At 42.0% G+C, this 12490-nt stretch overlaps 1 protein-coding gene across 5 annotated transcripts in view; it reads right to left on the minus strand.

Moving 5' to 3' along the window:
• The window catches only part of LOC109894982 (rhombotin-1-like), a 29440-nt gene extending 17435 nt beyond the window's left edge, over positions 1-12005 (minus strand). The window contains exons 1-2 of one of the 5 annotated variants that reach the window (XM_031831146.1): positions 11648-11923; positions 11081-11268 (exon numbers count right to left, since the gene is read on the minus strand). In XM_031831146.1, coding sequence (XP_031687006.1) covers positions 11081-11102 — 22 coding nt within the window. In that variant the 5' untranslated portion in view covers positions 11103-11268; positions 11648-11923. Of the gene's footprint in view, positions 1-11080 lie in introns of all 5 variants that reach the window. The other 4 variants (XM_031831148.1, XM_031831147.1, XM_031831145.1 and 1 more) reach the window with 4 other exon arrangements.
• Between the last annotated feature and the right edge of the window lie 485 nt (positions 12006-12490).

Below are 12490 nucleotides of genomic sequence, written 5' to 3' on the forward strand. Positions count from 1 at the left end.
GAAGGGGGTAGAATAGCATCACTCAGGCAGCGTCTTGTCTCTGGGGGAGGCTGGGCTGAGTGGACCTCATCTCTGGGGCCCGTATAATTACTGCTCCCAGCTCACTGCAGTAAATAAGAGACTGGTAACCACAATGACAGACGCTGAGAGATGCCTCGAGAAATTACATGCTACATTACTAACAACTGCATTCAAGTGAAACAACGGTGTTCATCATCTCCTCTGTGACTCACTGACTCCTCCAGAAGACAGACAGACACATTAAAATCAGGCACTATGAATCTATACATGGATTCCCGTTTAAGCATTGCTCAATAAGGATATGATAGGCTTTAGAAACCATCTAACAGATCAACTCCATATGGGAAAATTAACCATGCTCTCTTGGACAGCATTTCAATTCAGTCATTATAATCTAGTGTTTATTATTAGGCGTTTCTTTCTACTATGTTGAGTGGGCACAATGAAATCCTAGATTCTGGGTTGGTAAAAGCGATGTTCAGTCCTGTTGGTGTAGCCTAACCATTTGAGCCGCTTAACCAGTGGTGGCGTTGCTCAAGTACAATTTCCAGTGAATATTGCAGTGGCTTGGAAGAGGCTGAAGCCGTAAACCCAGGGTTTTCTGTTCCCTCTCTCACTGTAAAACGCTGTGGCCATGGCAATCCAGAATAGAATGTTGTCCCAGACAGGGCCGAGGCAGCCGCCATGGAGGTTAATGGGGATCTCAGGCAGATGTCCTGCCATTGTCTGCATGAATCAGCCCCTTTCAATCAGCTCACATCATTACTGTAATTAAGCCTGTAGACACCAATTCTCCTCTATTGCCAAGACAAAACACAAGACATCTGGTCATAATATCAGCTGGAATATAGGCCAGCTGAAAGGAGACAAATGAGTGCATTCAAAATGATAAGCATAATCAAGACTTTGTAGGATTCATATTTCCCTCCACAGTTGGACTATATCGCTCCAAGACAGAATAAACACATGCAGTAGTTCACAGGCCAATGCAGTCAATGACACATGGTTTTATATTCAACATGTTTTCGACTAGTCCTGTGGGTTCTGTCTGGGTGTGATCTCTTACAGTATACTACAGTACAGCCACATTTCCAGACGGTTGTGTTATGAATGCTTGGGTCTGTGAGAAGTGCTTGCTGGGATTGCATGCTCCGATTATGACATAATTAACAGCCCCGGTAAGTGGGATAGAGCAGGGCCTGGTGCCGATGAGGGGATTGTTCATTAACGAGATGCACACTGGCAAACTTTGCAGCGGCTAATAAGCCCCGGTGAAACTGAGCCTAGCCGTCCCTTGCATTGACCCTGGCCCTGCCCGGGATAAGGGAGAGTTTTGTCTCCTGAAATAATTGCTCTTTTCACAAGTTAGAAGTGTCCTGACCCCCGTGGTCGGCAGCCACTTTCCCCACCATAATTACTCCTGATCCGCTCCAAATGAGGCGACTGCATTAGGGCTGCAATAACACTGGCCCGGCTTCAAGCGCGATGTGGGGAGTCTCAGTAGAGCGGCCTGGAACAGGGCTGCCTTTTCTCCAGGCCGCCGGTCATTTCCATCACGTCAGAGGTGCATTTCTTACACTTGAAGTCAGCATGGGCCCTTTTCTGTGTAGGCAGGGATGCTTACAGCACGATTTGTTAGCTCCTGGTGGCCCCAACTCACTGTGGTTTGGCTGCAGAAACAATCCCAATTAACAGAACTTCATTAGGTTGTTTTTTCCACATTTCACCCCCTATTATTTTAAATGTATTCACATGGGGTTAATTAAAAAAGAAATGTATTAGAGAGATATGCAACAGCTTTCTAATTATATTCATTACTGCTTATTTTGAGACGAGAAACCGGCAGGGTTTCCGAGTTATTACAGAAGCCAACTTGTTCCAACACTTGGTTGTTCACAAGCATGGTGAGATTACAGCTTTGGAAGGTGAGCTGTCGACAGCCCTCACACAAAAGAGAGCGAGAATAAAATAGAGAAACGCCCATCGCTCCTAACCCTCGTTATGCAGGGTTAGCTCCAAGAACTTCTGAAGAAGAAAGATCAGGAGAACAATCTGAGGCTTGGAGAGTGAGGAGGGGGAGGTGTCTGACCTTGTATTAAGCCAATCAACTGTTAGGCCGGTTCGGTTGAGGGCCTGCAGTGTCAGTTGTTTTTAGTGCTCAGTTAGGCTAGCTCTCTGAGCCTGCTGCTAACTCAACCTCTAGAAGCTACCTTGATAGGCAACCTCTTAAAGGTGGCAGGTAGACTAGTGGTTAAGAGTGTTGGACCAGTAACCGAAAGGTCGCTGGTTTGAATCCAAGCCGGCAAGGTGGAAAAATCTATCGTTCTGCCCTTGAGCAAGGCAGTTAATCAACATCCACGTCATCAGTGCCCGGGGATTAGTTGTTGGTTAAGGCAGCCCGCCCACACCTCTCTAATTCAGAGGGGTTGGGTTAAATGCGGAAGACACATTTTGTTTGAATGCATTCAGTTGTGCAACTGACTAGGTATCCCCCTTTCCCCTATTAGCGTGCTGCTAAATCAACCTCTCTTAGCACGCTAACTCACCCTCTGTTAGGCTAGTTCTCTGAATCTGCTAACTCAATGTCCATTAACCTGTTAACTGAGCCTCTTTCAGGCTAGCTCTGAGCCATCTACCTCACCACAGTTCCATTAGGGCGACTGCCAGCAAGGCTGTCAATAACCCGGATGATGAATGCATCTTCATATGTGTGAATTCAATTCATTTTTTCACCGATTGCATTAGCATTTGAATAAGGCAATAAATCCATCTATTCTCCAACCAGATCTTTTCAGAGTTTGATAAAGGGGGACAATCGTATCTGCCACTTCATGATTCCTGGCAAAATGTAACCATTAGCACTGTCACAGATGCTTTCCGCCATCCGGCACGGAATAATGCCCAAACACATTTTAGCCCACATTAAAAATGCATTCAGGAGGCATAAATGTAGCCTCTAAAGTTTGTGTCACTCCCAAGGTCAGGAAGGGATGTATGAAATCCCCACTCCCCTGCAATTACAGCACACTTATTATTTCAAAGGATATGCCAGGAGACAGGTGTGCCATTCAGGGTCCGCGGTGAGTCGGAAACGGAGGGAAAAAAGAACCCCACACTGGTGAGCCATGTGGGGCGTGTAATGTTGAATAATGAGAATACGCCACAGGGGGCAGTTGTTTCGGGGAACGGGCCTCCAACATCATTTAAGCAGCCCTCACCCCTACACCATGGCTCTGTCTCCTTATGGGGTCAATAATGCGCCAGGTTAGATGTACGGCAGGAGTGTAGGGCCTCAAAGGCCCCGGGATTGTAAGGGGAACCAAGACAGGGTGGTTGCCATTGACAGTCCACACACTGATGGTAGGGTTTGCATTAGGCAGGGCCCTTGACCTACTGCGGTGATGTGTTCGCAGGCTAAGAATGCTGTAGGAGTTATTGATATTAGCTTCTCCAGATGTCTTTATAATAGGCAATGTTGTTTCATCACAGTCGACGTCTTAGATGTGTTACGCCTGCCATTCTGGTCTTTATTCTTCAATGCCATTTTTAAAACCCTAGCACAACTCTTGGGTTAAATGAAATGGCTACTCCATTATTGTGTTGACTAGTCCAGGGGAATCTGTCACATGTTGGTGTTACGGGGACAGAAAAACCTTGCCTGCAAGAGGGGATGGGTGTGTGCGCGAGCATGCTTGTGTGCATCCGTTATGTCTGTGCGTATGTGTGTGTACATGAATAGACGCAGGGGGTTATGTTCCACACTCTGTTACCAATTTCAATTAAAGCTGACCACAATAGTATGTGTGCATGGATCTCAGCTGCCACTCACGTCTAATGGATCAAACTGTGGTTGTGTAGGCAAACTCATTGTCAGCAATGATTAAATCCTCAACTTCAATACCCGCTGCCCAATCTCCCCGCTTTCAGGAGGGGAAAATAAACCTGCAATCACAGCCTTTAATTAGTTATTCAACATTTGACTTATTGAAGGTCAACCAATCAGATATTGTTAGTTCTCAGCAAGCACTCTATGCTGTTTGCTATTTGTCTCTGTTGTGTTTTAAGTAGCATTGCCCTCCATTTCTGTGTAGACTGGTGTACTGTAGATTTTATGTCTCTGAAGTGCTTGACCTGAATACATTTGTGACATATTGTTTTGGCCAACAATAGTCACTTATAGGCTTTACATTTAAAATGATTAGTATCAGACTTTATTTGAGAGTACTTGGAAGGGAAAAAGCTTTAGTTGCCGGAACAGAAAATAAAAGGATATCTACCTTTAAGATCTGAAGTACTTCTGTTGGAAGTGGTTGTTCTTTAGCCTGTCCTCTACTCACTGCATGCCTCCTCCTTATCCTTCAGAATTTACCTCAAATGTGAGGCAGCCAAAAGTGCTGCACATCTTTCATTATGAAAATGGTATCAGTACAGCAACACCTTTAAAGGAGCACGTCTGAAGGGTTACCATTTTCAGAAGCTAAAAACGTCCCAAAACATTAAAGCACCTCCCTCATCAGAATGCCAAATTGAACTCACATCCTCAACTGAGAAGCAGTACCTGAGCCATAATTGAGTCACCACACACACACACAACCCAGGGTTCAATAATCCCTAGCAGCTTCCAAGAAAACTGAGATCTCCCTGGAAGAGAGAAATACAGTTGAGTTAATGAGTACCGCCAAAGGCCTCCACCCCTACTGAGCAACACACACGCCAAGTAAACATGAACCAATACGTATCAGGGGACTATTTCAGGAGGGATTATACAAGGTCTTGCAGTTAATAGGCATAACGGCAGATCAATTTGTTTCAAAATGGAAACGTGCATATGCACAAACAGACTTGTACAATTATGCCGCAGTATTCAATTCCCATAAATTATTCTTTACAGCGATCACCAGCTCATTTAAACATTCAACAAAACAGCATTCCTTTTGTATGTCTAAATATCTTTCAAATCCTATTTGGGACCTTTTTCACTGCATTGTGAACTAACAACCTGTTACTGTAAAGTCCAAGGAGAAAGATAGGTTGTTGCAGTGACAATACAAGACAACATTTACCAGTAAATGTAACACACGAAACCAATGTACTGTGCAAGAGCAGTCCACCTCAGACAAGGCATCTCAGCCTTGCAGTGAGAAGTGAGTGATTCCTGCTATAACCAGACGAGTCAGGAGAATAGTATATACTTTTAAGACCAGAGAAAGTCAATTAAAAACCACCAATTGTAAAATCATCAATATGGAACTGTATAGCCTCTCTCAGTAGAGCATACACAGCATGTACTATTAGGCCCCTGCTGTAGGGCTACTTGAGACACCATCAAGGAGATTTCAAAGGACCACAATGTGAAGCAGAATAACACTACTTGTGTATGAATCAAAGGTCAGCAAGCATGTATGACTAGGGCATTACCTCAGTCTTAGAATTAACAATACTAGAATGGACATTAACCTTGTGATTTTTTTATTTAACCAGGTAGGCCAGTTGAGAACAAGTTCTCATTTACAACTGCAACCTGGCTAAGATAGCGCAAAGCGATACAAACAGAGTTACACATGGGATAAACAAACATACCGTCAATAACACAATAGAAGTCTACATACAGTGTGTGCAAATGTAGTAAGAATGGGATAAAGGTCAAACATTTTGTTAAGGGAATTGGTCAACCATGGTTTGCCAGCACAGTGATAAGATTGTGTAAAATAATGAATTTATCTGCACTGTATGTTTGTTAGCTAGCAAGCCATACAGTTTTAGAGGAATGATTCCATACATCTCAAATGAAGTGCCATTATGCCAACATTCCTTTCAAACAATGCAGTCAGTCAATCCACAGCCATACACTGGTTGAAATCAGATGATGGGACTTAGACAAGATGTAAATGCAACAAGTACTGATACTGTATCATATAATAGCCTTCACAGCTATCCAAGAAAACTAAAATAGACATTTATGGTCTGTTTACATTTACACTTGTGTACAAAACATTAGGAACACCTGCTTTTTCCATGACAGACTGACAAGGTGAATCCAGGTGAAAGTTATGATCCCTTATTGAGGTTACTTGTTAAATCCACTTAAAATCAGTGTAGATGAAGGGGAGGAGACCGGTTAAAGGAGGATTTTTAAGACATGGATTGTGTATGTGTGCCATTCAGAGGGTGACTGGGCAAGAAAAGATTGAAGTGCCTTTGGTAGGTGCCAGGCGCACTGGTTTGAGTGTGTCAAGAACTGCAACGCTGCTGTTAACGCTCAACAGTTTCCTGTGTGTATCAAGAATGTCCACCACCCAGAGGATATCTAGCCAACTTCACACAACTGTGGGAAGCATTGAGTCATAGGCTAGCATCCCAGTGGAATGCTTTCACACCTTGTAGAGTCCATGCCCTGACAAACTGAGGCTGTTCTGAGGGAAAAAGGACATGCAATGCAATACTAGGAAGGTGTTCCTAATGTTTTGTACACTGTATTTGAGGTTATTTATACAGAAATGTGTTATAAAACCAATATAAACTTCGTAATTATATGACAATAATTCCATTACACAACTTCTGATACTTTAATTGTCCTGCATAAGTCAAATCTGGATTGTGCATCTACTGGCATTCTTTCCAATTAGACTGGTTTGGATTTCTCCCAGATCAATATGGCTACCATTTTCACCCCATTTTGGAACTTGGGGTTTATGACATCAAGATCCTATTAAATTACTAGAAGGGCTATGTCTGAATGCTGAGCATGTCTGCATTCATCTCAAGACGAGAAATAAGGTTGTTTTGAGAGGTCATAAAAGTTTAAAATAATCATTCATCTAAAAAGGTTGTCTGTGTAACGTTGGAGTGATGGAGTAGGTATCCTTGGAGCTTTAGAGAATTCAGTGTTTGCTGACATTGTTTTGCACCCCCCTCCACCACGCACTATTTTGAATAAAACAGGTGGATGTTGTGAAGTGCGGGTTGAGAAGAATTTCTAACGACAACAGAAACAGACAGTGTCACTCTTTCTTACATGATGCATAGGGAAAATGAATCTTAGTTGTAAGAAGTTGTAATATAATGTGAGAGCATGTGGCCTCTGGATATGATAAATGGATGCTCGAAGAGCTCAGGAGTGCATCATTGAGTTAGTGTGCCTCTCTGATGAGAGCAGCCATTTGCACCAGAGGAAGGTGGGTGCACTAGGATCTTGCTTACATGTGTCTGTCAGTCCCCATTCAGCCCTTTGAGCTCCACTGAAATGATGGGAAATGATATGCATCTTCTACAGTCACTGATGTGAAACACTCAATTCTGATAGGGATCTGGTTTGGGGTGGGATACATCATTGGGTCTGGTGAGAACTGTGTGTATGCAAGATCATAGTAGATCACACTGAATCAAACACTCACTGTTTAAAAATGGTGCAATTAAATTTACTGACATCAAATTCAGTATGTTGGAAGTTAATATTGTTGTTGAAGTGTCGTGGTGCATATTGAACAGATAGAGAACAGTTATGGCAGTATAGGAGTGTATGCATAGAGCGTAGAGGGCACAAGTAGTGAGTGAGAGGTGTGAATGTGTGGTGTGTTTTCCATGCCTACATCACATTGGAGTTCATACATTGTAATTGAGTTATAACTGTTGTATGAATGATACCCCTTTGTAAACTGTACATGGCCTGTTTGTCCATATGAGCCATTGCATAACAGGTCTTCATTAGTGATAATAACGAATCATTCAGGTTTACAATAGTAGCATGGCAAGACATTTGACCAAGCAAGGTTTACCAGACAGTTGTCCACTGATACGTCAGTGATATCCCCACTGGACTGGGAAGGTATTCAAGTGAAAGAGGAGAGATGTGTTCCAATAAGGAAGCAGGTGGCATGATAAACCATCTTAATAACTAGATGTGACCACACAATATGAAATGTTGAAATAAACTTGTAACATTGTTTAGAGCCCAGGGCAAAGGATACAGGTGCAATTTCAATATTTGAAATTGGCAAGTTTAATTTAGAGTAAGAACAAGCCAATAAGCTGAAAAAGTAGCAAATACAAGAGAGAAAATTACATTCCTGAGGAGAAAAAGTGAAACGACTTAAGAAATGTATGAAAGTAATCTCCAACTGGAAATTAGAAATCAAACCGCAGAAAGGGAATAACAGAAAATAACTGTCCACATTCTAAATCAATATGACATAGCTACATGACAGAATTACCATGGTAACTCCGGTAAAGAATGAAGCCATTCTTATTATTTCAAAATAAAAATCGGAGCCTGAAGCCCAAGTTTTATTACAGTAGTCGACAGATCACGTCTCTGTATTCATTTGAAACATTGCTTTATGAATGTACACATTTCATTGGACAGGCTGCTCACGGGGTCGTAAATTAAAGTGCAAAGGTAACCAAGAATTTATCATCAGGTTTTAGGATTGGAGGTTCTCTTCAGCCCAGGTTCTTAGAAAGCCCAGTGGTGCGAATGATCAGCCAAAGACATGTCTACAATGAGGACCCAATTATTTCTGCTGCAGCTGATAGTTCCTAATACCTTCAAGGAAAGAAAATGGCTGAATTGCTTTTTTCCACTAGAATTAGAAGTCAATTGGAAACTTTATATTAGAGGGCAAAAATAAAATGTTCACCTGGAATATTTGGGGAAGGTGGTGCCATTCATTTCTAGAGACATACATATTAAGTAATTTCAGGATGTGGTGCTTTCACACTACACATCTTCAGAATACCAGAAGTACTATATTTTCAGACTGGGTTAATCTGTCAATACAGTTTTATGGGGAGGTGGAATAGTTAGCTAGGAACAGAATGTCTGAGGTGGACAGAAAGCCTAGTTGATATTCATGACCTACTTGGTATAGCACTACATGTTAGTGATACGAGCAGGTGGTTCCAGTCCACCATCACTGTTTTCACATTTAATGTCAACACACAGCTCATACATGGGGAAATGGTAAAGACCTTTAAACCAATCAATTCCATTACAACTCCAAGTAACCGTTATTACACTGGAGCTGGATGTCAATGTGAAGTTGAGCCTTGTAGTAGGTCAAACATGAATGTAAAATGTGTGAGTGTTTAAAAATAGGTGGAGAGGGAATTGATTTGTATCCTACTTTCTCAAAAGAGATTTGAAAAGTGGGAAACAAGATTAGCTTTTCTCTAGAAGAGAGAGAGCTGTCTGGTTATTTCCCTAGATCGTTGTGAGGCATCAGACCTAGAGACTTCACACATATTCACAAGTTCAGCACTGTTAAAGCCAAAGTGTTTCAATAAAACTCAGGCTGTCACAGACTCAACATCTCCTTTTTTCCCTAAGAAAAAATGCCATCATGAGAATAAGTTTCCAACTTATGTGATTCAAGGAAGAAAACAAGATCTTAAAGCTGCATGGTGGTCTTATCACATTACTGTAGGCTAATATATGCAGCATTTAAGAAGTATGCTGAACTGCCAAGTAGCTCACACACACAGTAGCCTAAATGGCTTTATGCTTAGTATGGACACTGTAAAATGCAGGCAATGTCTCTGAGCCAATGGATCACTAACAGCCTGCTCTAGCTATTGGAAAGCAAAGATCCAAGCAGCTCTCTCTCCCTCTCTCCCCATCCCTGCCAAAATGCCAGCGCACTTTGTCGGCCCCAGCAAGCAAAGGGTGAAGCTTTTAGGCAATGAGCAGCAGGTGATCTCAGCTTTTCTGCAAGTCCTAATGCTCCTAAAAGCCACTCTCCCTGGTTCTGTAATTGGGCATCAGTAGTTAATGTAGTATTGACTGCATTACATGCTCCTGTGCATCCTTTCCCACTAATGCCATTTGCATCACCTTGTACATTTACCATATTGCTTAGCCAATAGTTGTTAAAAGCATCTGAATCATGAATCATATTGGAAACTTTTAGTAAGACAGACATCAAAAGGAGACAATTTACAGTTGAGTTAATCTGGGTACATTAGCACAACATGGATTCAGCTAGACAGACCAATTTATGTTTCTACTGCAATCCCTTTATTGGTTTTTAGATGGGTAAGTGAAAGGATGCTCGGCTAAGAGATATGAAATATCAATTTTCAAACATAAATAATGGGTCACAATTGCAAGCCATTACTTTAGGGGGGGGGGGGGGGGGGTCTGGCTAAAACCAAATGTGTGATGACAGTATTCTCTGAGATATGACAAGAATAGCCTATTTTAGGTCCTAGAACGCTGTGAGAGAAGGTATTAAGTAGCCTACCTATTAAGAATACAGACCTCACCATAGATCAGCTACACAAGTGATAGAAAAAACTACTTTGGATAGCACTTATACACAAACTGATAACAGAAGTTAAGTGATCCAGTTTCTTCCAAGTTTGATGTTTTTGGTTAGCTTTATCTTTTTGTATGCATTGTATGAAATATGCTACTAAATATCAACTTACCAACAAAATAGGACGCCAAGAGAAACAGGTTTGCTCTAAAGTAAAAATGTATGGGAGGACTTGTTCATTAACCTACATAGCCTATTTCAAAATAGACAGGTATTGCATTAGGAAAGGAAACTGCCATCCCTATTGCATGGTGCTATCCAAAATTTGCAATCAAGTTAAAAGCACTCGAATTGCATCTCCCATCCTGTGCTGATGTCAAAGAGCTGCTTCGGTAACTTCAGAGGATGCGAGGAGCACTTTAGGCAGAGGGAAAGTGGTACCATGTTTTACAGCCGAGTTGTGTTGCTAAGGTTGCAATGCCCATCATGTGAACAGTCATCACATAAAGCTCCAAATTGCAGAAGACATGTAGTCTTTCAGAAAAATAGGCGTATGTGTATGTATGTGAGTGCTGAGAACTTATAATGGATATTGAAGTAAAATAGCAAGGTTCTTCACGACAAAAAAAAACGCAAATAATTACCACCGGTTATCCAAATAAGTCTACTAGACGTGTCTTTCGTAGACGGGGAATGTGGGTTAACATATATCCTGAGGTAGGCTGGGTTATCTACCTAGTACAAAAACAAACACTGTTCCAATGTGACATCCAGCTGAAATACCCATCGTCGGGGGTGTTACTCACTCTCTTCCTTGTCCAACACCATCGTCCTGAGGAACGAGGAGTCCGGCTCCAGACGATCCGTTCTCGGCTCCAGCAGGCTTCACTAGTCGGTGTGCGCAAGGCTTCTCTTAGAAATGAGCTTTGAAACAGCGACCGAATCGTCCTTATGTGTTCAGCAAGCTGAAAATTCACGAACGCTTGGCTTGTATCTGCGTTAGTAACGGAAACCTTTGTAACATGAACGCTGGTTTGAATGTTATTCTAGGCAATTGATAATATAATGTATCGTGAAAGAAAGTGTCCGCGCTCAGTTTACTCTTACTAAACACAGAAAATTGCCTCTCCGGACTAAACTGCAATTTACACCCGTAAAACAATGTTGGTTGGTCTTCGTAAATTCCATACGCAAACAAAGAATGGAAAGCAGTAAAATCTCCTGAATCTAAATGTACTCGTATCAAACGCTTAGACTAGACGACAGAGCCCTCCGCGCTGTGAAATTCTCTCCCCGTTCTCATTTGCTCCGAAACTGTAACTATATTCAAGAAATCCAATTCCAGACCTGACAACTGCTAAAAGCATACTCACACTGCCTTTCTCTCCAATTTATGTGCTGCGCCCGCTCCTGCTACGGAATAAGTGCGCGCAGTTCCCAGAGACCCTCAGATTCCCCTGTTAATTAAATCAATTCATTATGCTCAGATCTGATTAGCAGCCCTTCCCCCCTCTTTGAATCAATTATTCAATACACAAACATAATTGCTTGTGCCAGAGGTGTCTAAGTATTAGCTTATTTAACTCCAAGGACACTAATTACCCCTAGGGCAAGGGAACTTTTCTCATTAATTCTGACAAAACACAAAAGCACAGCTAAGGGAAAGTGTGCATGCGTGTGTCCCGGTGTGTGTGTTGTGCGCGCTCGGGTGTGAGTGGTCTGTCTGTGAGTGCGTGTGCATGCGTCAGTGTGTGTGAGTGAGGGTGCCAGCGTGCGTGTGCCTGTGTATGTCCGTGCTTGCGTGCGCGTGTTTGTGAGTGTGTTTGAGAGAACAGGAAAGAGCAAGACAGAGACGGAGACAAACATACAGTTTTACTATGCAAGATTTTTAATTTTGCGCACTACACGTGCATATTATTTCTTGCTTCCCCTCTCCATTATTTTCAGGATAGAATATAAAACGCATAACTTATTGTATTTATCTGGATATTTCTGGGAATATAACGGCGTGATTAGTGTGTGGTCCAGACCCACTTATCATACATAGATAAACAGTCATTTTATAAGAGACAGCACAACAGATGGGCTGCGTTTTGATTAGTGGGTAGATAGGAGGTTCAGTTTCGAATCTGCTAATTTAATTGTTGGCTGTTATTGCCAAAAAGAAAGTGTTGCTACTGCTTAATGGTGGAACCTTAAATAGCAGTACTTTCACT

This window comes from Oncorhynchus kisutch, linkage group LG8 (genome assembly GCF_002021735.2).
Source record: "Oncorhynchus kisutch isolate 150728-3 linkage group LG8, Okis_V2, whole genome shotgun sequence".
NCBI lineage: Eukaryota > Metazoa > Chordata > Actinopteri > Salmoniformes > Salmonidae > Oncorhynchus > Oncorhynchus kisutch.